Raw genomic sequence first — 27,337 nt, forward strand, 5'->3', positions numbered from 1 at the left:
TCTGCTCTGATTTTACACACCATCACCTCAAACACCCCTTGAACGTAACCCAGCTGTCATGGTAGCTTATGATATCCTGATGTCTTTTTTAGGTCATGATAGAAGTGTTCCATTATGCAGCTGTGCTCAGGGGCAAAAACCAAAAACCGGAGTGAAAAAAAGACCCCCGAATGAAATGTTAAACCGTCGGAAGCAAATTTCATTGCTAAGCAAAACAAGGAGGAAAAAACAGACAGATTGAAACTGTTGTTTATGTTTAGACGAGCAGTGGAGGCTTCGCTGTTTGTGGATTTCTCTATTCATAAGAGACTTTTTCTTAACATCCCAATCCCCCCATCCCGCCTCTCTCTCTCTCTCTCTCACTCTCTCACACACTCAGCTCGCTGGCTTTGATCACTCTGGTCTTTGAAGCAGTGCTGTAAAAAAAAAAAACCTGGAAAAGAGAAGGAAGCAGAAGTCATCGCAAGTTCATGTCTCAACTTGGCGCGACGCAACTGCTGGCAAACTGTGAATCTGCATAATCAGAATATTTTTGCATAGTTTATCCAGAGAGGAGAAAAAAAACCACCACACATCTGTTCCAGGTAACAAATAAACACATTATGCAACCTTTTGTCATTTGTAATCGGAATCCAACCTACCGCTTACATCAACTAGCGATGTATTTGCAGTTCTTACCCTTCTAAAATGATGATGATTATTATGGTTGTTTTTACAGCCCAGTTACAGGTACAATTTACCTTATTGTTAAGGCCCTACATAATCATGTCATTGTCATGAAATTTAAAATTGAAGGTTTGTGTTTAGCGATTTGACATTTTTCATTCGGGTAGCATTTAAGTGGCTCATATTTACTGGTGAATTTGCAATATTAGGCGGTCTTAGCGTAACAGACCTTTCTTTGCTATAGTGTGCTGACAATGTTTGATGTAAGTGTTTACATATTGAGTGCATTTTGTCAATAATCAACAAAAAATTGTGCTTCTTTACACACGTGATCATCTCTCTGCAGTCTGTGCTGCGCCCCAAAAGAACAAGCCAGTAAAGTATTACACTCCCGATAGTTTGTCCATGTACAGTTAAATGCTTTCTTTATAAACTCAGGAAACTCTAAAGACGCTCGGTTACATTAGCAATAGGTTAGTCAAAATGTCCAAGATGTCCAAGTCTAAAGCAGCCAAAAACACGACTCTGGTAACTAAGTTTTGAAAACTATGCGTACGCAGTGGCGGCTCCTGCCAAATCTCTCGGGATGGGGGGGGGGGGGGAAGGGGGGGGGGGCAAGGTGACCAGTTCAACGAGTAAATAAAAGCTTAAATAATTAACATCTTAAGTCATCTGTCAGTTTGCCCTCACAAATAACTTTGAACATGGAGAGAGACCAGCTTTACCATTAATCATAAAATGAAGTAAAGCTTCACACTAACAATTTCATTCAGTCTTTATCAGATAGCATTTTATTTTAGGTGCAGCAGATCCAGAATAAAGATTGACATCGGGGCTGATGTGCAATGAATAAAGAAGTACAATTAAACAATTGGGGAGATACAATAAGTGCAATCACAATTCACTATTTAAAAATGACATTACTTACTTGTAATTTACTTGTAACTTATATGATTTCCCCCCTTTGTAGATACTTGATGTTTAAATTTGGTCTGGGTGTAATTCTTTAGCTAATTTATCCTGATTACTACGATGACTGAATGGCATTTCCCTTAATGACACGATGGAGTTGCTCCGAACTGAGGTAATGGTTGTCATGGTGACGAGATCGCGACACCAGGTTACGTGTGACGCAAGCACGTAAGTGCGAGCCCTCCTGGAACCCATTCAGATTGTATTGCAGCGCCTGCAGTTCGAAAAAAAGAGCCTTAACATGAGAGTCTATGAGAGCAATCCGGGGCGATTTTCAGTCAGACTGAAATGGCCTAAAGGGGCGGTACTGTACGGAACACGACAAGACAGACTGTCCAGAACAGTCACAGCTGTAATAGAAAAATTTCTTCCCTTACGCCCTTCGGTGGTGCGTCGCCTGATCGCCCTAAGGAACGAGCCGCCCCTGTGCGTATGGCGTATGGTGTACATTTTGGAGTCCAGCCATGGAGTCCTTAGTTGCCATCATGTCATCCTGCAAATCCTTTTCAGTCATGATTAAATTGCTTAGGAATCTGAACAAAATTTTTGTCAATGAATACTCCCAATGGTGTCTCTAGGAATGTTCAAGGTCTTGGAAATCATAAAAACGCTGCTGGTCTTTTGGTGCAATGAAATTAGCTCTTCTATCAGCTTCAAGAATTTACCCATAAGGACATCTTTAATTCACTATTTTTACCAAGAGTGAAATATCATGAACAATTACTGTACATACCTACTGAACTTACACACACATTTATTTGTAGCTTGATTTCCTTCTCAGGCAGTTCCGTACCTTACACGTTCAGGGGCCTTGCAGGCCAACATCTGCCCTCAAGCTAGATCCTTCTGCGCCTCTGACCTGCACCCTCCTGAGCTTTTTTAATATGTTTAGTGAGTAGCTGAGTGTCTCACTTGTGCCTGAAGGAAGCAGGTGTGTGATAAACGGAGGGATTACGGAACACCGTGCAGGGGCAGGAGGGGGCAGCGCTGAGGGCCTGTGTGCCCTGTAGAACTGCCTCTGATGGATCGCTCTACAGCAAAGAGTCCAGCACGCACAGGCTGCTCCAGCAAGGAGAATTGGGGAGGAAGGGGAGGGAGTTAAGCCTCTGCTTTACAGCCCGACTGAGCAAAGATCTAGCAGCAGGTTGTGAATCCAAATTTAAAAATTTCTATTTTGGTTATTAATTGAATCAGTTGTTGACGGTGATACGAGATTTTATTTGAGCCTGTCTGGTGTCTTTGTTTCTACTCAACATTTTTAGCTGTACTACGCGCTCCAAAATCTCGTTCTGAAAAAAGTGTCTGTCAGCATATTCTGATTTAGAAAGAATGTCTTTATTTGTCATATATACATCTATACACAGATCAGCCATAACATTAAAACCACCTCCTTGTTTCTACACTCACTGTCCATTTTATCAGCTCCACTTACCATATAGAAGCACTTTGAAGTTCTACAATTACTGACTGTAGTGCATCTGTTTCTCTGCATGCTTTGTTAGCCCCCTTTCATGCTGTTCTTCAATGGTCAGGACCCTGACAGGACTCAGCACTGCAGTGACACTGACATGGTGGTGTAGTGTTAGTGTGTGTTGTGCTGGTATGAGTGGATAAGACACAGCAGTGCTGATGAAGTTTTTAAACACCCCACTGTCCCTGCTGGACTGAGAATAGTCCACCAACCAAAACTATCCAGCCAACAGCGCCCTGTGGTCAGCGTCCTATGACCACTGATGGCCAACTCAAACAGCAGCAATAGATGAGCGGTCGTCTCTGACTTTACATCTACGAGGTGGACCAACTAGGTAGGAGTGTCTAATAGAGTGGGCAGTGAGTGGACACGGTATTTAAAAACTCCAGCAGCGCTGCTGTGTCTGATCCACTCAATGCAGTGCTGAGAATGATCCACCACCTAAATAATACCTGCTCTGTGGTGGTCCTGTGGGGGTCCTGACTATTAAAGAACAGGGTGAAAGCAGGTAAAAACAGTATGTAAAGAAACAAATGGACTACAGTCACTAAATGTAGAACTACAAAGTGCTCCTATATGGTAAGTGGAACTAATAAAATAGTGTAGAAACAAGGAGGTGGTTTTAATGTTATGGTTGATCGGTGTATACACGTACAGTACAATGAAATTCTCGTTCTGAATATCCCAGCTTCTTTGGAAGCGCAGAGCGCAGGGTCAACCATTGTACGGCGCCCCTGTAGCAGACAGGGTAAAGGAGCTGCTCAGGGGCCCAACAGTGGCTGCACGGTAGAGCCGAGAGGGGCCGTGTGGTGATCCTGCTATCCTTGATCAGGTCAGAGGATGTGCAAACAGCAGCAGATTTACAGTCGGAAATTAGAAATGACTAGATTGGGAGATAAAGGGAGAACAAACACGTTTCATAGTGACAAGTACATAAACCTTGACAAGCACACTGGAGGAATTTTGAATTGTGATTTGTCCATCCCAGTCAGGTAAACCGTTTGTGGTAGAATAAAATATTCTCTCTTAATTAAGTAATTGATTCAACATATTTTCCCATGTTAATTAATTCCCTTGATTTTATTTTTGACACTATAATTGTCATATTTGCAGGCGGTCTAGTGAATCACTTTTTAAAAAATATATATTATTAATATACAGTATATATATATATATATATATATATATATATATATATATATATATATATATTTTTTTTTTTTTTTTTTTTTTTTTTAACCGGCACCGTTTTAATAAACACATAAAACAGTCTTGTTGCATGACAGTTTGCTTCCAGGACTATAATTCTTCTTCCCCATCAATGCTTGCATTAACTCATCAGCTGAGCATGATCAGTGTTAGCATGCGTGACAGGATGATAATGAATGGGTGAGATATGGATGCATACAGCCAGTCATTTGTCATTCTGTGGTTGAGCATTATGAATATCAGGTGAGGCTCAGTAATGGAGTTGATATGCTCTACAATTGATGGATTACTATACGACGATGCTATTGTCCCTCGGTTTTTACATGTGGGCTATAAAATAAAGGGTTGAGGGTAAGTCGAGTATTTGCAGAGGACATGCAGTGGTAAAAACACACGCTGGGAAATCACATCGTACCGAGTCTCAGCTCTGGCTGCCGGCTGGGCTGAGCCCCTACATGAGTAACGATTGGCCTGTTGTTCAGATAGGGGTGGGATATTAAAGCCGGATAGGGTCTCTCTCATAACTAATGCAATTACGACCTCTGCTGGCTGAAAAATGGCACCGGCACAAAGATGGGAAAAGAATGCGTTGATCAGGGTGTGTCTCTCCGTACACAGTGCTGATCTGCACTGCACTCATCAAAGTGTAGGTGACACAATGCATACGGCTGCAGCCCACGTGTCAGAGGGGGCGTGGGTTAGCTTCGTTCTCCTCAATTACAGCGGGACACAATCGGGCATATATATAGACAATGCAAGTCTTACAACTGCACAGCTTACAAGTAAGACAGTAAGAGAGTGCAGGTGCCAGACTGGTCTGCCTGCAGTCCAGATCTGTCTCAGTAAAAATTTGTAGCACATTATATAGTGCATTATCTATTACATTTTTATATATACAGTCAACTGCTATTTTTTCCTACTGTTTTAGTATGTTTGGAATTGTGGAAGTGTGTTTGTACTATCATATTGTGAGGATAACTGGGTATAAAGGTGTTGTTGAATAACTTTTGACATTAGAAATGTGCTACTGAGGCACCCAGGTGGCGCAGCGGGATATTTCGCTAGCACACCAGAGTCGAGATTCAGAACACCCCTGCCACTGGTTGGCTGGGCGCCATCTAGCGGGCACAATTGACAGTGCCTGCAGCAGACACTAATTGGCCATCGTGTCTGCTGGGTGGGATGACGGGACTAAGTGGGTGGGGGTCTTCAAACGGCGTGTGAGGACCGTGGTTAGCAGGTAGAGGAACCTGTGCAGAAAGCATGGGCGAAAAGAAGGGGTCTGCTAGGACATCGCATGGGTCGGAGAACTAAGTTTTGCTTAGTTTAATGTGTGTGTGTTTTGTGTTACAAAATTCCTACAAATCAATTTCTGTTCCTTTTTCTCCTTTGATGCTTCATAGCTTCTACACTCATGATTTTCTAGATTTACTTCATGGAACTACCTTGAGCTATGGTCTCAGCGGTGTACACAATATCCTACTTGGAGCAGAAGTGATGTCTAAGGCTGGATGTAGGAAATCGATTCCTTACATTAGCCGCGTCCGTTTTATCCGTGGACACCGCAGGGAAAGGTCCGAGTTGCCGTCAGCCCCGCCAGCAGCTGCCCAATCGGTTTCTCTCGCTATTAAAGAACATCCGGCAAGAAGAGCCGCTATCGGTGCTAATGAAATCGTGGCACTTATTTAGAGTTCAAACGCTTTTCTTAAGCAACTTACTCTGTTTCAGCTCTCGAAAAAGAAGAAAGAAGAAAAAAAAAAGATGTCAGCACCTTCAAGCTGTGGGAGAGTTTGAATCCCTGAGCGAGTGATGACTCAGCGAGAAGAAAGAAGAAAAGAAAGTCACATCTCACATCTTCTAGTGAGCCGGACCCAACAAAACGGACAGCACAACAGCACTGAAGGTCAAATAAAGGAGACAGATAAAAAAGTGCTGGTAAATAATAAAATGAGGTTAAAAAAGAAGCACAAAAGTTACAGCATGAGGTATATAAAGAAAAAAAAAACCTGAGAGGGAACCAAGTAAAAGAGGGACAATAATCAACAATATAAATAAAAAAAAAATAAAGTCACACATGCCTGCTACTGTCTGTATACTATTTACTGGGTTTTTTTTACAATTACGCCATGTCATCTGCACATACTATCAGAATCTGCACATTTGCAGTAGGAGCATTTTAAGGTATCTAAGAGTTTAGACAGCCTTCTTCTCAGGCACACATAGAATGACGTAAAATGACGTAGAGAGCTCACTAAGTTTTGACACAGACCAAGTGAATACATCTGTTGTATACTCTATTTTATGTATACTCATTTTTACCACAACATTTGCGACATTTAGGGTGTGTTCGAAAACCTAGGGAGCTGCCTTGCTGTCTTACTGTATTCATAGGCAGCTGCCTAAGTAGAGGGGATTCATCGACTCATAAGGCAGCTTATTCGAACGCACTACGTAGACAGCGATAACATCGGGTTTCGCTTACTAAGCTAACATAGTTAGCATCATGTCATTCAAACCAATGGGATGAGGTGGCACAACGCGCTAGCACGTCAAATAACATCTTCCACTGAGTACCGGAAACGGTTAAACTGTCCCTTGTACAAGTTTATACAAATTAAAAATCAATAATAATTTATTTACATTTGAAAAGAACTCAGTTCGTCTCTCCGCACCGTCCACCATGTTTTGTTTTGTTTTTTCTGTGAGAAAAGTTGTGCCGAAATGAATGCTGGGATTGCCTTGGCCACTAAGGACGCTTCTGATGCTCACTTGTTCGTGAGTCAAAATAACATTGAAATTTTAAGATACCTTAGTAGACAACATTTGAAGGCATCTAGGATTTCGAACAGCCTCATTCCCGGGAGCGCGCATAGGATGACATAAAATGCTGTCTATGTAAAGAGCTCACTAGGTCAAACACACCCTTAGTCACTTTTTCACCACTCACCCTATGAATATATACTATTCACATACACTGCACAATAAACAATATCTGTTTATTATTCTGTAGAGATTTATCCTTAATTTCCCTTATTTTGGTCACTCCTGCACTTTAAATGTACCGGCCATGTAAGGGACAGTAGTAGCCTAGTGCGTAGAGCTTTGAGCTACCAATCGGAAGGGTTTTAAGTTCTTTAAGCAGTCACTGTTGGGTCCTTGAGAAGGGGCACCGTACACCAGGCCTAGCTTCCAATTCTATTCTATTCTATCTAAATAATCTCGATCTTGCACTTCTGGTTAGACGCTGCTGCATTTTATTGGCTCTGTACTAGTTCTCTGCACAATGACAAAGTTAAATCCAATCTAATCTAATAAAGTAAAGTTTTAATATTATCTCCCATTTTTAATGATGGGCCAAATGGGTAGACTAATCAATTAGCAAAATAAAATTCTATAGACTGTTGGAAGCCCAAGCTAACATTCAGAAAGCCTGTTTGACACTTTATCTATTATTTGCCATTCAGAACAAATAAAGAATGAAGAAGAAGAATGCCTATATTTGTCATATATACATATACATGTGTACAGTACAATGACATTTTTCTCTGCATATTCCAGCATATTCCAGCTATTGTTCGGCACCCCTGGAGCAGACAGGGTTAAGGGCCTTGCTCAAGGACCCGACAGTGGCTGTATAGCAGAAGTCGGATTAGTTACTTAATGTTAAGCATTTCAAGTGTACTAAAAAAAAAGCTTTAAGTATAAAAACAGCAATTGCTGCACATTTACTTACATATTCTTTCGCCAAGTCATTTGCAAGCTTTGTCATTCCTGCAGTTCCACACAGAAAATGACCCAGAACACACCTAATCCTAAAATATGAATTTTACTACACTGAACACTTAAATAACTTAAGATCAAAGTACGTAAATCAAAGCTTGAAAATGGGACACAATGCTTTAAGCCAGGAAACACCACTAATTACGACTTAATTCAGCATGTTGTTTAATTTACATGCCCAGTGACTGTGTGTATGTACAGTGTATCACAAAAGTGAGTACACCCCTCACATTTCTGCAGATATTTAAGTATATCTTTTCATGGGACAACACTGACAAAATGACACTTTGACACAATGAAAAGTAGTCTGTGTGCAGCTTATATAACAGTGTACATTTATTCTTCCCTCAAAATAACTCAATATACAGCCATTAATGTCTAAACCACCGGCAACAAAAGTGAGTACACTCTTCAATAAAGCAGTGGTCGTCTTAGAGGTGTGTTTGGGGTCATTATCATGCTGGAACACTGCCCTGCGACCCAGTTTCCGGAGGGAGGGGATCATGCTCTGCTTCAGTATTTCACAGTACATATTGGAGTTCATGTGTCCCTCAATGAAATGTAACTCCCCAACACCTGCTGCACTCATGCAGCCCCAGACCATGGCATTCCCACCACCATGCTTGACTGTAGGCATGACACACTTATCTTTGTACTCCTCACCTGATTGCCGCCACACATGCTTGAGACCATCTGAACCAAACAAATTAATCTTGGTCTCATCAGACCATAGGACATGGTTCCAGTAATCCATGTCCTTTGTTGACATGTCTTCAGCAAACTGTTTGCGGGCTTTCTTGTGTAGAGACTTCAGAAGAGGCTTCCTTCTGGGGTGACAGCCATGCAGACCAATTTGATGTAGTGTGCGGCGTATGGTCTGAGCACTGACAGGCTGACCCCCCACCTTTTCAATCTCTGCAGCAATGCTGACGGCACTCCTGCGCCTATCTTTCAAAGACAGCAGTTGGATGTGACGCTGAGCACGTGCACTCAGCTTCTTTGGACGACCGACGCGAGGTCTGTTCTGAGTGGACCCTGCTCTTTTAAAACGCTGGATGATCTTGGCCACTGTGCTGCAGCTCAGTTTCAGGGTGTTGGCCATCTTTATGTAGCCTTGGCCATCTTCATGTAGCGCAACAATTCGTCTTTTAAGATCCTCAGAGAGTTCTTTGCCATGAGGTGCCATGTTGGAACTTTCAGTGACCAGTATGAGAGAGTGTGAGAGCTGTACTACTAAATTGAACACACCTGCTCCCTATGCACACCTGAGACCTAGTAACACTAACGAGTCACATGACATTTTGGAGGGAAAATGACAAGCAGTGCTCAATTTGGACATTTAGGGGTGTAGTCTCTTAGGGGTGTACTCACTTTTGTTGCCGGTGGTTTAGACATTAATGGCTGTATATTGAGTTATTTTGAGGGAAGAATAAATTTACACTGTTATATAAGCTGCACACAGACTACTTTTCATTGTGTCAAAGTGTCATTTTGTCAGTGTTGTCCCATGAAAAGATATACTTAAATATCTGCAGAAATGTGAGGGGTGTACTCACTTTTGTGATACACTGTATGTATATATGATGATGGTAAAAGAAGGGAGAAAACAATCTAGAGTAAATTAGCTGTGAATTTAATAAATGACACTAATTAGAGAGGTAGTGTGTATTGGGAGTGTGTATCGAGGCCAAATACAGATGTGTCTATTAAGTGGAACACAACACAGATTAAAGCATTCATATGAAAGAAAAATAAATGCTCCACACAACTCATCAGAGAGTTCTTAATCATGTATAAGATATAAACACTCAGTTTGAACCTTGACCCTACAGATAACAACAGACTGCATACACCAATATACAAAAGGCACCAGTGGTACTGCAGTTGGAATAATCGCTCTGGTCCAGATGGACAATTTACATTTTCTGTTAAAACTCTGAGATCAGAGGTTGTACGCACAGCGCACTCTGGCTTTTACACATCTCTGTTTATTTGATTTATTAACCTAGACTCTGATAGCAAAAATGCCCCCCAAATGAACACAGAATAAATACATCTATCAAAAATGCTATAAATGAATGGAAGTCATGTGTCCTGGAACAATACGAACAGCCAAAAATGGTGCTTTTTATTAAATGTACACAAAAACAGTGAAATAGATATGCAACACAATGCTGCTGGTCTGAAAGCTGCAGCTCTACCAACACATTGGGACAGTGTTGTAAAAATGCAATACAGTATGAGCAATATTTATTTAGCCTGTCAGAGCAGATACCGGATTAGGTGGACAATAACCAAAAAAAGCTCCAGACATAGAATAGAACAGAATAGAATAAAATTGCAAGCTAGGGCTAGTGTACGGTGCCCCTTCTCAAGGACCCAACAGGGGTTGCTTAAAGATGATGATGATGATAGCTGGGATTTATTGCCATGTCAGCACGATTACGGCTATATACGTGGCATGTTCCTGGTTCATATAATGGTGACGATGTTTTTAAAGGGCGAGGTGCGGCTTGGTACTCCCATCATTTCCTTTATTACATAAGGTGTACTAGTTTGGGTTGCTTAAAGAACTTAAAATTCCGATTGGTAGCTCAGAGCTCTACCCACAATGCTTCTACTGTCCCGTACATGCCCAGTACATTTGATTGATTGATTGATTGATTGATTTTATTAAACCATTTCATATTTTTTAATTAGATGCAATGCCTCTTATAAAAAACAGAAACAGTCAGGGATAACACAAAAAGTCTGTAGACTTATTTCCATTGTGGTCCCTATACATATTCAAGTCCAACAATAAGCAGCATAGCAAGCTTATAACGACACAATGCATTCATTTTAATTCATAAACATTATTCAAACTTTTTAATTAGCAAAATTTCCCTTTTCATGTAACCATTTCTTAACAGCCTGTCTAAACCCTCGCACACTATCACATATTTTAAAATGTCCTGGCAAACAATTCCACAACGATACTGCGATAAACCTGAAATAATCCCTACCCACTTTACTTTTACAGCATGAAAGTACTAAATCTGTGGATGATCTTCTTGTAAAATAACCATGAACATCCCTCACCTGAATAAAATAATTTTTAAAATACTGTGGAACAGTTCCATGTACAATCTTGTGTACACATTACACAATTCTATCAGAGCAACCCTATCCTGAACTTTTAACAACCCAATCATTTGAAAATGATTCATTTCTGAATGAGTTTTCATTGGGAGATTTAAAATAACCCTAACTGCCGCTCAGGTGGCGCAGCGGTAAAAAGAAACGCGCTGCAACCAGGGCTGTATTCTGAGAAGCGTCGTATCGAATCCAGCCTTGCTTTACCGGTTCGAAGCTGAGTGGCTATATGAGCAACAATTGGCCGGTTGCTCATGTGGGGGGTGGGACAAAGAACCGGATGTGGGTCTCTCTCTGTCAGAATGCGATTGCGTTCTCTGCCGGCTGATTGGAGGCGCTTACACAGAGATGGGAGGGGGTGCCCTTAGGGTGTGTCTCTCCGCATGCAACGCTGGGTGGCGCCAAACTCGTCAATGTGTGGGTGGCAAAGATGCATCTGGCTGCTGCTCGTGTTTCGGAGGGGATACGGGTTAGCTTCAATCACCTCCGTCATAGACAGAGAGGAAGCACGATGCTAATTGAACAATTGGATGCGCTAAAAAGGGGAGAAAAAGGGGTAAAAAAAAATAAAAAATAATAAAAAAAATACAAATAAAAAAAAATAAAAAATAACCCTAACTAATTTATTCTGAGATGTTTGAAGCCTAGTTTTAATCTGTTTTGCAATGCCATTATACCATGAACAACAGGCATAGTGCATTTAAAGTGCAGGAGTGACCAAAATAAGTGAAATTGAGGATAAAATGTACACAAAAAAAACAGTGAAATAAAGATATGCAACACAATGCTGCTGCTCTGAAACATGGGGACAGTGTTGTAAAAATACAACACAGTAAGAGCAATATTTATTTTGCCTGTCAGAGCAGATATTGGATTAGGATAAAGGTAGACAATGACCAAAAAAAGCTCCAGACAGCAGTAAATAACCAGCGTTTAACTTCAGAAAAGCCATTCACATGCTGGGAGAATAGTTATCTGCCATAAATATTATTATTACCTGAACCTAATTGCTAAATATTAGGATATGTCATTGTCTACAGATGATGATTTGTCTTGATAGTGCTCGGTTTGTATTGATACATTTAAGCTTTACCTTAGCAGGTTTTGTTAAAGCGTACGGCCTGAACTGCATAGCAATGGTGAAGCATGATGAGAGGCAAGTGTCCAACTGTCTGCCAGCCATTAAAACACCTAGTGTAGCCGCAGATGTCAAAAAAACAATATTGCTGAGAACAGCTTGTTCCTGGATCAACATATTATTTAGAAAAAACACAATTCGACTTTGCTTCTCGTTCCCACCCAAAGTTTGTATGCCTGTGATGCCAAGGATCAACACTGCAGCGGTAAGTTGGCTTGGAATGAAGAAAACAGGTGGCAACCAGAAGTAAATGTTAATAGCTGAGACATAACTCTCCTTAAAGCCAGGACAAGATGCATAAGTCTTTCTTGGGACGGTGGTGGCCTAGTGTGTAGAGCTTTGGGCTATCAATTGACAGGTTGAGAGGTCAAATCCCAGCTCTGCCATGCAGCCACTGTTAGGCCCTTGAGTAAGGCCCTTGATCCTGTCGGCTCCAGGGACGCCATACAATGGCAGAACCTGCACTCTGACGCCAGCTTCCAAACAAGGACCTTTGTGGTAAACGTATGTTGGTCCATGCAGCAGACTCACAGACTCGACCATCAACCAAACCCACTTCATGCAACACTCATGAATTTCAAATAATAATAATAAAAAACATACAAATAAAAACCAGTAAGGTTCTCGAGTGGCGCAACGGTACATTACTGGGGTCCAGAGTTCAAATTCTCAGCAGTGCTATTAGGCAGTCGGGCACCTATATACAGACATCATCGACTATGTCTGAGGATGGAGAGGGGACGTGCCAGAGGCCTCGCAATGGACTGGCATCCTGTCCAGGGTGTGTTACTGCATTGCGGTCAGTGATTCCAGGGAAACAAGACCCACCACAACCTGGATACAGTGGTGGTAAGACATTCAAATGAAATGGAATAAAAAATGTAGCCGCCAAAACGTACCAGAAGAGTCTTAATTAGTAATGAAACACACACACATACACAATAAATGAATAATTTATAGCTTGTCATTGAAAGGTGTGTAAATGTGTGTACATTTGTTGTCCAGTCTGTGTTCCAATAATAAAACGAGTTACCAGCAAATTAAAAGTACTATTCTAGTAATTTTGCCAGAGGAACCCAAGCAGATGGCACAAATTCATACATACTAGGTGTGTAACGACAAGCCACAATCGTTTCAGTCCCATCAAGCTGATATGGTGAATCCCAGTGCAACATTAAAAAGGAACAAGACCTCATGTAAAATAAAATCATGTCAGATATTAGGGCTGCACGATATTTCGTTTCAGCATCGTCATCGCGATGTGTGCATGCGTGATAGTCACATCGCAGGACGTGCGATGTTTCCTAATGCAAATTATATCAAATACGTCATGCTACAACTTTTTTGCTGCTTGACACAAAACGAAAATTCACACCGTTCTCATTTTCAATGACGGCTCACACCCGCCTTGTGTACTGAGCAGCAGCCAGTCAGAGGACTCATAGGATCCGGGTTCATTGAGATTTCGGACTCGTGATTCCTGATTCAGTACAAAGATTCGAATCATTAACCCGGTTGATTCAGGAACCGCCCAGCTCTAGTATTGAACAGTCTAATCTGCAGCATTTCTCTCCCATTGATAAAAATACGGAACAAAGCGCGTCCCGTATCAGTTCAATACGAAACGCGACATTTAGTTTTCAAATACGGAACGATTCCATATTTTACGGGACGGTTGGCAACCCTAGCAGCGCTAACATGTCAATATAACATCTCGATTCGTGTACAGAAAACGGTTACATTTGCTGACAAGCCCAAACTTGCTAATAAAAACACTCGTTAAAAATCAATAATTATTTATTAACGTTTGAAAATAACTTTGTCCACTCCGTCAGCCATGTTTATTTTTCTGTGAGAGAAGAGATATTGAAGCTTTCTTAGTTTAATGCTCAGTTTAAACCAAGTACAAAGATGTAGCTTGTCATAATCTTTTGTATCCCTTGTAGGCACCACCCTTTTTCACAGATGAGCCCCTTATTTAGAGTACATGATACATGATATACTGTATATACAAGATACATGCATTATTAATATTATTAATAATGTGGTGAAAATTCCTGCATTTTTTAAATATCGCAATATATATCGCAGGGGGAAAAAAAATCGCAATGTCAGTTTTTTCCAATATCGTTTTTTTCCAATACATTGATTACCAGTAACTTAATGTGCTCAAATCACTGTGCCATTATTGGGATGATAATGACCACTTTGTATATTTCAATAATTGTATTAGCCAACACAACACATTAGATTCATTCGCCTGTCAAAACATTCTTAGCACCTTTTGAGACTGAGATTTAGTGTTATAAAGTGTCTTTTAAATAGCCATTTTTAGTTGCTAGTACACTAAGAAACTTTTACCGGATGCGTTTATGAAATATAAAGTTGTCTTGCAGCAGAAACAAACAACAAAAAAAGATGCACTAGAGAGGCTAAGTGTAGGTTGGTCTCTGAAGGCTAAGGGGAAGCTGCTTAAAGATTCACTTTGCAGCAGAAGCCTCCCCAGATGCCGAGGCTCTTTGACTAGAGCTTTGACGGTTGCGAGCACGATTGCGGTCCTAATCGGAGAAGTGATCTGCTTTGCAGCTGGAGGTGCGGTGCAGACCAGGGGAAAGATGGAGATTGTGGAGATCAGAAGGTAAAAGAAAAGAAAGAAGAAGTAGAGACGACAGTCCTGGCTCTTGCCACCACCGTTGTGCATTATGCATACGCTCCTGTCTGTAGGTCTGAATCATATCTGAAACAATCTCCCATCACAGCCTGTCTGGCCCGCATCACAAAGTGTTTGCGAGGGAGAACGGGCGGTAGAGAAAAGAGGTCGATATCAGCGCGGAGCTGAAAAGAGAAAAAGGACAAAGCCAAAGAGGCGCAGAGGAGAAAGCAAAAGCTTTCCTTCTGCCGCGGAATCTCTGAAGTGCTCTCCCAATCACGGCCCGGCTCTGTTATGATGATGAGGAAGCTGTAATGATGGCTGCAATTCCCAGTGCCATCTTATATTCTGTCACATGTACCGAGAGCTTCCCCACAGGCTGAAGCGGCATGAAACCAGGCCATAGCTACTGATGTCTTAATAACTGCTGTCCTTATCTGTACAAGGGAACTGGAAATGTAGCGCTTCATCCCTGCATATTACTCCTGTCTCGTCTCCTGTTGAGCGGCCCGAGACTCGGGCTTTTCGGGCTAATGAAGCCTTGTCTCCCGTTATTCAGAAATGAAAGAGCAAGGATGAGAGTGAGAGACAGTAATGAAGGAGGAGAGATTGAGGGAGAGAGATAAGCCAAAGACAAATTGATAGAACCATGAAATAATAGGATCCAGAAAGCACAAGCGTGTTTAAAAGACATGGAGAAACATTCTTTCCATACACATTATTGATGAGTCTAGATTTTGGATAAAGAAAGTTTTTGATACGTCTTCTTAATACCACAGAAATGATGACGATGGCTGAGATCTACTCAAACTTTATCGAACTTTCATTCCTCAAAAAGAAATAGTTAGAAAATAGGGTGGAGCAGCAGTAAATTATAGTAGTCCATATAGTAGTCTGGGATCCAGGGGTTGAATATTGGCTGGTCGGGTGTCTACATACAGACATAATTGGCTATGTCTGAGGCCCGGCGATAGACAGACATTGTGTCCGGGATGCATTACCGCACTGCCTCCAGTATATATACACACCGATCAGCCATAACATTAAAACCACCTCCTTGTTTCTACACACACTGTCCATTTTATTGGCTTCACTTACAATATAGAAGCATTTTGTAGTTCTACAATTACTGACTGTAGTCAATCTGTTTCTCTGCATGCTTTGTTAGCCCCCTTTCATGCTGTTCTTCAATGGTCAGGACCCCCACAGGACCACTACAGAGCAGGTATTATTTAGGTGGTGGATCACTCTCAGCACTGCAGTGACAATGACATGATGGTGGTGTGTTAGTGTGTGTTGTGCTGGTATGAGTGGATCAGACACAGCAGTGCTGATGAAGTTTTTAAACACCTCACTGTCACTGCTGGACTGAGAATAGTCCACCAACCAAAAATATTCAGCCAACAGCGCCAATAGATGAGCGATCGTCTCTGACTTTACATCTACAAGGTGGACCAACTAGGTAGGAGTGTCTAATAGAGTGGACAGTGAGTGAACACGGTATTTAAAAACTCCAGCAGCGCTGCTGTGTCTGATCCACACGTAGCAGCACAACACACACTAACACACCACCACCATGTCATTGTCACTGCAGTGCTGAGAATCATCCACCACCTAAATAATACCTGCTCTGTGGTGGTCCTGTGGGGGTCCTGACCATTGAAGAACAGGGTGAAAGCAGGCTAAAAAAAGTATGTAGAGAAACATATGGACTACAGTCAGTAACTGTAGAACTACAAAGTGCTTCTATATGGTAAGTGGAGCTGATAAAATGGACAGTGAGTGTAGAAACAAGGAGGTGGTTTTGATGTTATTACTGATCAGTGTGTATATGATTTGTCAAACCAGTCATTCTTCTATTTCTCCAATGTCCAGCTCTAAAATATTATACAATTTGAGCCCCAGAAGCTCCTTAGGTATAGCAGATATCATAGCCTTCATGTCCTATTAGTCTTAGCCAGCCAACAATTGCTTTTGGCTTGTCACTCCCCAGACCACTGCTGATGGTCTGCCAATAAGCACCCCATGCTATCTGGAAATACTTCAACCCAATCGTCTGGTCATAACAATTTGGTCCTTATGAAAGTCTCTTAGGTCTTTATGCTGATCATAGTGGACCGACGTGATTACCTATGTCTGAGAGGAGTGGCTGAGGCCTAGCGATGGGCTGACATCTTGTCCGCGATGTGTTACCATACTGGCTCCAGCATATATACAAACAAAGTTAATAGATATGTAAATCTGTAATGTAAAACCTGTAAATTAAAATTAAAATTGGAGTAAAATTTCAGAGTATCTGCTGGTGTCACACTGCTAGCCTTTGTGTGCTCATATGTGCCACGCCCCTCTTCTCCGTGAGCACACTCACTCCTGCCATGCCTCACTCCTGATTGGTCCCCCTGAGCAATCAGCCCCAGCTGATCCTAATCAGGGAGCATTTAAAGGAAGAGCTGAGGAACAGGCTGGCAGGGGTTATTTTGGTAATTTTGGTTTGGATGTTTGGACTCTTTTGACTGGTTAGCTTTGCTTGGTTAATTCTTGACTTTTGTCTGTCCGTGTGTATTTACCTAGTTTGTTCTGGTTTCATGTTCTCCTTCTTTGTTCTTGTTAGCCCTGTTTAGTTTCTTAGCTTTGTTAGCCCTGTTTAGTTTGTTAGCTTTGTTAGCCCTGTTTAGTTTGTTAGCTTTGTTAGCCCTGTTTAGTTTGTTAGCCTTGTTAGCCCATTTAGTGTGTTATACCTTATTTAGCTGTGTGTAGTCCATGTTTAGCCTAGTTTAGTTTGTCTAGTCCTGTTTAGTTTAGTCTGTCTTGTGTGCTTTGCCTGTGTTACTAGCGATGTTCTTAGTTTGTGTTACTAGCCATGTGCTTTGCCTGTGTTACTAGCGATGTTCTTAGTCTATGTTACTAGCCATGTGCTTTGCCTGTGTTACTAGCGATGTTCTTAGTTTGTGTTACTAGCCATGTGCTTTTCCTGTGTTACTAGCGATGTTCTTAGTTTATGTTACTAGCCATGTGCTTTGCCTGTGTTATTAGCGATGTTCTTAGTTTGTGTTACTAGCCATGTGCTTAGCGTATGTTCCTAGCCCGTGTCTTGATTAATAAATATATTTAGTGTACATCTCTGCGTGTGTGTCCGCCCCTTTCGTCTCGTCCTCACCCCCTCGTGACAGCTGGTGGCTTCTGGAGCAGCGCTTGTGCATAACTAAGTACGAAACTTGCAAAAATTAAGCATAAAACACAGAGAAAAAGGCGAGAACAAAGCGAGACTCCTGACAAAATAAAGCCTATCACTCATGTAAACAGAGAGATGTGCGCCGGCTAGCAGAGAATTACTGAACTACTGGTCTTTCAAACTGGACCAGCCATTTGGTTTTACAGATTTTGTCCATTAAATCTGAAATCCGTTAAATGGAGGTCAGTTAAATGGAGGTTCCACTGTAAATACGGATTTAATGGACAAAAATAAATAAATAAATAAATAATTAAATGAAATTATATGTGCCACATGTGAGGTCATATCAATCACATTAGAACTATGGGCGTCTATAAATTTAAATATACTCATACACATGCACTGAAGGTTTCTTCCCCCCTGTAAAAGACACTATACTATACTACATAAAACTTTTTCCCCTTCCTTATATGGCTCCCATTTTAAGGGGCCGCCACAGCGGATCTGTTCCACATACCAGACTTGGCACAGTTTTATTCTGAATATTGTTATCAGAGCTTGGAACCGGGACTGAGACCTCACTGACAAGTGCACCTTTTAATGGCTACGCTGTTTTGACCACCACCTCCTGGACAATAGCCAATCGTGTCCATGTAAATGCTCCTTTGGCCAACAGTACGACTGAGATTCCCAGATCCCCAGATCTCAGAGGTAGTGAGCTAATGTAATTTACTACTGTGTCAACTGAGAGGCCAAGACACTATACTAAGACTGGCAAAATTAAAACTACATTTTAACCAACTAATATTAAATAAATAAATAAGTCAATAAATAAATATATAAATTGTGCTACGAAAGGTATTAAGGGCGTGAATGACCTACCCTAAGGAGTAGAATCCCAGTGACAAGGTACAGTTTAGCACTTTTATTTTAATAAATGTGTCAGTATTATTGTTTACATGTTGTGCTGTAGGTTTGTTTGATCAAAACTGCTGAAACAATAATGTCACCTCTGCAGTAAATCAAATACTTAACTGAGTGTGTGTGTGTGTGTGAGTGTAAAATAGTAAAAAAAAGTGTAAAAAGCACTCACCCAGACAGAGGCCATCACTCTCCTCATAACCGACACTGCACACGCACCTCCCGAGCGGAACGAGCCAGTCGCCGTCAGCGCTGCAGTAGAGTCGCGGCGTGTCTCGCTCCTCAGCATTCTGCACACAGGCTCCCCTCACTTCCACCAGAGCGGACGAATGGACTCGCGGCACCGTGTCGGGGAAGGCGGCCAGATTTCTCAACGTGGACGGACACTTCTTATAGTAGACGCGCACCGAGAGCAGGGCGATGCAGGCGCCCACGTCCTGGAAGGCGAGGTAGAAGCCGGAGGTGCGTACGGGCCCGAGCTCTCGTACTTCGGTGTTCAGCCTGAGCACGCGTTCGCCCACGTCCGTCTGCGTGAAGCTCTCGTCTGCGGCGACCGTATCGATCTTGGCGTAGTCGGCGGGACGGAAGTGGTTGTGCGACTCTTCCGATTCTAGGTAGTGCAGGTTAAAGGTCTCCTTGCACGTGCCCGAAACCCACGGGATGCTGTTGCAGTCGCGGAGTGTGAAGCGCAGCTCTACGTAGATCCTCTCCGCCGCCTGCCGCGCGATCCAGCTCGAGCGCAGCCAGTTGTTCTGGTTCGGCTCCATCACGTGGCACACCTGGAAGGTGTGGATGGGCCTGTTCTGCTCATCCATCTCTGTGATGGCATCCCACTGTGAAAAAAAAAGAGAGTTAAACCAAAAACAAAAGTATTCAAGACTGATGAACTAGTTTGAGATTAGAGAAGGAGGACAAATGAACAAAACACTTCCCCTCCACACCAATGACTGCACTGAATAGAAATCAATCATAGATCTCTCTAGATACATTACTCGCAGCCATATGGATGTGCTGCACAAACACCTTTAACTCATTTATCTCTCAGAATACATGAGTTGATGACTACAATGCACACAGTGTCTGATAATCCAGCACTACCTCCTTATCTGAGAAGGATACGTTCCAAGTTCTACTGCGGATGCCCGAAACCATGGATAACACCAAACCCTATATAAATAATATATAATTTCCTTTATACACTGATCAGACATAACATTATGACCACCTTCCTAATATTGTGTTGGTCCCCCTTTTGCTGCCAAAACAGCCCTGCAACTGCGATGCACTGTGTATTCTGACACCTTTCTATCAGAACCAGCATTAACTTCTTCAGCAATTTGAGCTACAGTAGCTCGTATGTTGGATCGGACCACACGGGCCAGCCTTCTCTCCCCACGTGCATCAGTGAGCCTTGGCCGCCCATGACCCTGTCGCCGGTTTACCACCGTTCCTTACTTGGACCACTTTTAATAGATACTGACCACTGCAGACCGGGAACACCCCACAAGAGCTGCAGTTTTGGAGATGCTCTGAACCAGTCGTCTAGCCATCACAATTTGGCCCTCGTCAAACTCAACTTTGAGGATCAACTTTGAGGATAAAATGTTCACTTGCTGCCTCATATATCCCACCCACTAACAGGTGCCGTGATGAAGAGATAATCAGTGTTATTCACTTCACCTGTCAGTGGTCATAATGTTATGCCTAATCAAAGTATACAAACATCTATGTTAACCTTTGATTTATGCATTAGTCACAATGAGAGATTAAAAACAATATCTAATAAACAATGATGACATGATGTTATCAGCCTGGCTACTTTAAGTGAGTCCCAAAATTGGTATAGGCCATGCACTGAATGAATGGATGAATGAATGAATGAATGAATGAATGTTTGTTTATTAGGATTGTAACGTCATGTTTTACACTTTGGTTACATTCATGGCAGGAACGGTAGTTACTGGTTGTACAAGATTCATCAGCTCACAAGGTTATATCAAACACAGTCATGGACAATTTTGTATCTCCAATTCACCTCACTTGCAAGTCTTTGGACTGTGGGAGGAAACCGGAGCTCCCGAAGGAAAGCCACGCAGACACGGGGAGAATATGCAAATTCCACACAGAAAGGACCCGGATCGCTCCACTTGGGAATCGAACACAGGACCTTCTTGCTTCTTGCTCCTGGCTACTTCAAGTGAGTCCCAAAGTTGGCATAGGCCATGCACACACAACTTTACTACTGAATGAATAAATGAATGAATGACTCCTTCCGGCTGCTCCCGTTAGGTGTCGCCACAGCGTATCATTCATCCACGTATTTGATTTAGCACAGTTTTTAGCAAGCTCACACATCAACCTGCTACAGATTCACACATAATATTGGATTTTTTACATTATCTAAACTTTGGCGCCAAATCGTATTACCATCATTAAGTCTAGAGCAGGCCAGCAACCTTCCTCACACTTAAAATAGTTCTATTAAGCTGATTTGCATGAGTGTCGTGACACAGATGACACTGTTTGAGTTATTTAGGATGGTTTTCAAAAAAGAGGACACTTGGCAGAATGGAAGTTTGTTTGTTTGTTTGGGTTTACTGCCATATCAGCAACGTATAGGCTATTTTATGGCAAGGACAGGTATTTGAACTGTAAAATATTACATGTTCATATCATTTGTTTTAAATTTAGACTTCCTAAAAAATTAACAATTTTAACTGTAGGAATCCTCTCAAACAGTACTTTTATATTCTCGACGCTGTAAAAATGTCTCTGATACTAGAAACCGTAGCGCATTCTAATAAAATATGTTAATTGTTAGGGGTAGGGATGCATCGATACCATTTTTTCCCAACCGAGTACGAGTACAAGTACATGTATTTTTGTACTTGCCGATACCGATACCTATTTAGAATACCGTTTTTTTTTTAAACAAAAACACACGTGAGAAGTGACGAGAAGTTTAATGATACCGCGTCCAAAAATGCACATCAACAAGTAGCGAGTGATCAAAGTGTTTGTGCGCTGACGTGATGAAATCAAGGAGGAAAAATAAATGAATCTGAGTGGATTTGGCAACACGAATAGCATGGATTGTTCTGTAGTGAGTTGGAGGTTAATAAATATTTTTGCAATGTTGGTGTTTTGTTGTTATGTTTTGTAGAGAACGATCAGGTCAGAAATACTGTAAAACGTGTGTGTGTGCCGGTGTATTCTGATATAAACTATATTATCCCCCTGTCCCACCTGTTTACACTCATTTCCTGCGTTGCCCCTCACACCGTATCCTGCGTTCTCATTGGCTGTTCGAGATAGCACTCACTGCCAGTCGCACATCTCAGATCAGATATCTGACGTGCTAGACGAGCGCTCGGCGAGCCGGTCGGATCGAGTTGTTGGATAGTTTTGATCGCCGAGCCGGCAAATCAGGGCAAAAATCATGTAGTGTGAACCAGGCATAACGCAGCAACATGCACTAGGCACACGGTATCGGATGTTTAGTATCGGAGCCTCGTTTGCGAGTACGAGTACGAGCTAATGAGCGCGGTATCGGGCCGATACCCGATACCAGTATCGGTACTCATGCATCTCTAGTTAGGGGGTTAGCACAGAATTGACAAACTGGTACCTGCTCGCCAACCAGGAGGTGTCGGTGGGTGAGGGCAGTGTGGCCTATTCGGCAACGGGTTATAATCGTCTGGTCTTGTCTATTTAAAACGTGCAGAATGGCAGCGTGGGCCAGATGGACACCTGCGCTGGGTGGAAGGTTCGGTCGGGGGGGGCTATGGGTTTAAATATTTGACAAATGTATCAATAATGCAACTATGTTACTAAATCTTAATAAATAAGCAGCTACTCTTTATCTCGGACATTTTTGGTGATTTGGAAATCCTGTCCGGACGCATTTTTTAGGTCCAAAAAGAGGACGTATCCGGGAAAAAGAGGACGTATGGTCACCCTAGCTTATTTTCATTACAGCAAAGATTTCAAAACTATTATACTAATTGATTGCACTGCACCATAATTCGAAAAGTCAAGATCTTGTGCCCATGACTGTATATTAAACCCTTAAAAATGACACAGACTCACATTATGACCCAAATACGACAGCATATGACATTCTGAATCCTCTGAAACGCTTACACTTATTTTCACGGGACTTACATCATACGTTCACCTTATCACTGGGCTCTGGAGTGCCTCACTCACGTTGGGTAAACGAGAGTCTGACTGGAAGGACTAGTCATGATGCTGTCACATTCGCTTTAGTACTTTTCACTTTATTTCTTTTTGTCTCAGAAGCAGGAAGCTTTCCTTTAACACAATAAAACCCACGTCAATAAACCAGGATTGAACCAGCAACCGTCTGATTACTAGTCCAGTACCTTAACCACTGAGCTTTTTGGACACCTGACCATGAGCTTGTTGGACATCCTATTTCAAAAACAAATGCTAGTAAAATAGAGTGACCTCGATGTGATCTTTCCAGCACTTTTTTGAGTGTTTCTGACGAAGTATGTCTGTGGAAATTTGTGCCCATTCAGACAGAAGAGCATTTACCGGACAATGCTGGGCACTGATGTTGGTCGAGTATCATGTATTCAGTGAAGCTGAGGTCAGAGGATGAGGCCAGTGGAGTTTCTTTGAAACAAGATTAACATCATGTCTTTATAGATGTTGCTCTGTCGTGCTGGAAAAGGAAAGGGACTTCCCTAAACTGTTAATGCAAAGCTTGAAGCAATTTTTTTTTCAGTTTTTTCAGTATTTAGCAGACACCTTTATCCAAAGCGACTTACAGCAATTACACAGTATACTGTCTCAGAAATTTAGGCTTAAGGGCCTTGCTCAAGGGCCCAACAGCAGCAGCCTGGCAGTGGTGAGGCTTGAACTATCAAACTTTTGATTACTAGTCCAATACCTTAACCATTAGTCTACAACTTCCCTTTGTATAATTGATTACACCTGAAGCTGGGACTGAAACATAAATATAAGACGTCCTAATACTTTTTCTCCATATAGTGTAAGTTCGTTTCAGCTTGACTGTATTGTATGGGGGCGGCACGGTGGCGCCCCGTGTCTGCGTGGGTTTCCTCCGGCAGCCCGAAAACATGCAGTCAGGTTAATTGGAGACACTGAATTGCCATATAGGTGAATGTGTGTGTATGTGTGTCTGCCCTGCAATGGACTGGCGCCCCATCCAGGGTGTTACTGTGTGCCTTGTGCCCATTGAAAAGCTGGGATAGGCTCCAGCAGCCCCAGCCCCAGCGACCCTAATTGGATAAGCGGTTAAGAAAGTGAGTGAGTGTATTGTATGGTAGACAAAGTGCTTTGATGTGTTTAATGATTTACTTTGTTGATTACTTTGTTGTACACTTTACAGCTATCATTGTGTTTTACTCCTATTAGTGAATAATATAATGTATTAGAGCACATTATGAGAACATTAGGAGAACCAATTCATTGTAAGAGACAATGATGTTTGGAACAGTTGGAGAGAAAGAGGAAGAGGACGGCCAGCAACAAGAATAGGTGAATTATTGGTTACACAAGATTCATCAGTTCAATTTCTTTTAATGTGAAACACAGTCATAGAGAATTTTGTATCTCCAGTTCACCTCACTTGCATGTCTTTGGACTGTGGGAGGAAACCGGAGCTTCCGGAAAAAAACCCACACAGACACAGGGAGAACATGCAAACTCCACACAGAAAAGACCTGGACTAACCCACCTGTGAATCAAACCCAGGACCTTCTTGCTGTGAGGCGACAGTGTCTGCTCTTTCGCAGTCAGCGAGTTTTAAACTGCAGCCCACGTTCCTCTTTCCGAAGGTGGCTTTTCCCCGTGTCAAATGTGCCATCATAAATTCTGACATGATCAGCTGGACAAATTACATCGTTGGCTGGTTTTAAGAGTGGCACAAATAAAACAGTTAGCCACCTGAAAATCACCCACACCACGTTCTATTATTTGCCCACTCATTGCATCTGTCTGTCTCTGTCGCTCTCGTTCTTTCTATCGCTCACTGTAATTAATTACCAGGGATGCACTTCATTAGCACAAGAGCTTCTACTCATTCGCTTCCATTACTGAGATAATAAGCTAAGGTCTGCTAATAGCCTCTCAATCAAAAAAGAAAGAAAGAAAAAAATATAGTATTCTCGATTCTCCTTGGCAGCTCTTAAAAAAGGACTTTATTTAAGCACATTTGATGGCACATATCAGGTCAGTATATACAATTATGCATTTAAAAGCCTGATATTTAAGTGTTTTTTTCCCCTCTATCTATCAAAACATGATTTAAGAAAAAGGGAAGAATCTGGTCCTGGTGACCAAAACCCAAACAGCACAAGTGTTTGTTTGTTTATTATGATTTTAACGTCATGTTTTACACTTTGGTTACATTCATGACAGGAACGGTAGTTACTCATTACACAAGGTTCATCAGTTCACAAGGTTATATCAAACACAGGTCATCTTCTAGACCTTCATCAGTGGTCGCAGGACGCTGCCCATGGGGCGCTGTTGGCTGGATATATTTTTGGTTGGTGGACTATTCTCAGTCCAGCAGTGACAGTGAGGTGTTTAAAATTCAGAATTCTGCTTTAATTACAAACTTTTTAATAAAAACAAGTCCTGAAGCAGCCAATCAACAGCGCACCATTACCATTGATAAATAAAATCTAGAGATAAATGATTTGCCGCATTAAAGCATTGAAAACGTCTTGCTTGATCCTTCAACTCTATTCCTGATATGCGAGATCCGAAGCAAGTCACCTCTTTTACCTATCTTGTATCTCGACACTGCTGAAAAAAGAAAAAAAAGAGCACGAGAGGCATGTAACAGCGGTGCACTTTAAATCTCATCCTGGAGGGCTTGAGGATGTATCACCAGGCTTTGCAGCAGGGATAAGATATCAGAGAACAGCTTAAGACAGGCCACCCACTGATAAAAAATGGCTGAGATGGATGAACCTGAAATCACTCGCTACACATCACATTATGCTGGCTGGGGCTCTGAGAATGGGATACAGATGCAGCTGCGATTTACGATAAAGCAGAGGTGGAAGCAACGGTCGGTGCATGCAGGTCTTCAGGACATAATCTATTACATATCTAGATGTTGATTTAAACTATGCTGATATGCTAATAAGGTCTTTCACAATTTTCCTTGATTAGGAATGTTAGCTACAACTAAATACAAACATAGACATTCCATACATTAGATTACTAGTGTTTAATACTAATGCTTTTTAAAAAGCAGACGTTTTGTAAGAGCTAGAGCTGGAACAACAGATTGTGATACAGAAAGATCAACATGTGCAATTTTAAGAGCATTAAAATCTTATCTATTAACAATTACACCATATGCAATTGCACTGGTTGAACACTAGAGGTCACATTCCTTGTAACCCACACCATCAAATCACATGATCTGTATATCACAGTAGCTGACAGATTAAAAGTCATGCTGTTTCAGCTCGGAAGTAAACAACCAAAAGTATGTGGACGCTTGGAGATTGTTGGACTAATTACAAATGTATCCATGTTTACAGATACAACTGTACAAATTTGGGATGTGAATGATTATCCAAATGCCACCACATTCTGACCCAAATTCAACCATTATTCCCAACTTTAACCCCTTCCAGATGATTAGCAGCATTATACACACACACCTGCCACCAGGTGAGGGACAGTGGGTGACCATGTCTCTCTCTCTCTCACACACACACACACACATTTTTGTTCTTATTACTGTTTACATTTAGTATTATTACTGTCATGTAATATATATATATTACATTGTTGGTACTTTTTGCACTGTTTCTCTTCATTTGTAACTTTTTATATAGCGTATATTTTCTATTGTTATTATTAGGGCTGGCACCTTTCCAATACTCTGTGTCAGTATTGGTCCGATATTGGCCCAAATCACTGGATCGGATGTCAAAAGAAAAACAAAAAAGTGCAATCCGATCAGATACTGTTGCTTAATGTAAATATAAATAAAATATAAATACAAAAACACACAAAGATACGTTCCATCAGAGTGCTGTTTCCTCACTCTGCAACTGCCGTAACAAGGTGCGTCTTGATGACATCATTAACATGTGCCACTGATCTACAACTCATCTGCAACAGCCATTCAGAAATTAAAACACTCTGATCTACTTCAATTTTCAGCATTTAAAAAAATCATCTACTACTGCCACATCTAAAAAC

General features: G+C 41.6%; 1 protein-coding gene across 1 annotated transcript in view; it reads right to left on the reverse strand.

The window, feature by feature from the left end:
- Window positions 1-27,337, reverse strand: part of epha6 (eph receptor A6) — a 203,034-nt gene that overhangs the window by 129,945 nt on the left and 45,752 nt on the right. Inside the window, exon 3 of the mRNA XM_063010467.1 lies at window positions 19,287-19,947. Within this exon, the coding sequence (XP_062866537.1) occupies window positions 19,287-19,947 (661 nt within the window). The remainder of the gene's footprint in view (window positions 1-19,286; window positions 19,948-27,337) is intronic.

Source organism: Trichomycterus rosablanca, chromosome 15 (assembly GCF_030014385.1).
Source record: "Trichomycterus rosablanca isolate fTriRos1 chromosome 15, fTriRos1.hap1, whole genome shotgun sequence".
In the NCBI taxonomy this organism is placed as follows: Eukaryota; Metazoa; Chordata; class Actinopteri; order Siluriformes; family Trichomycteridae; genus Trichomycterus; species Trichomycterus rosablanca.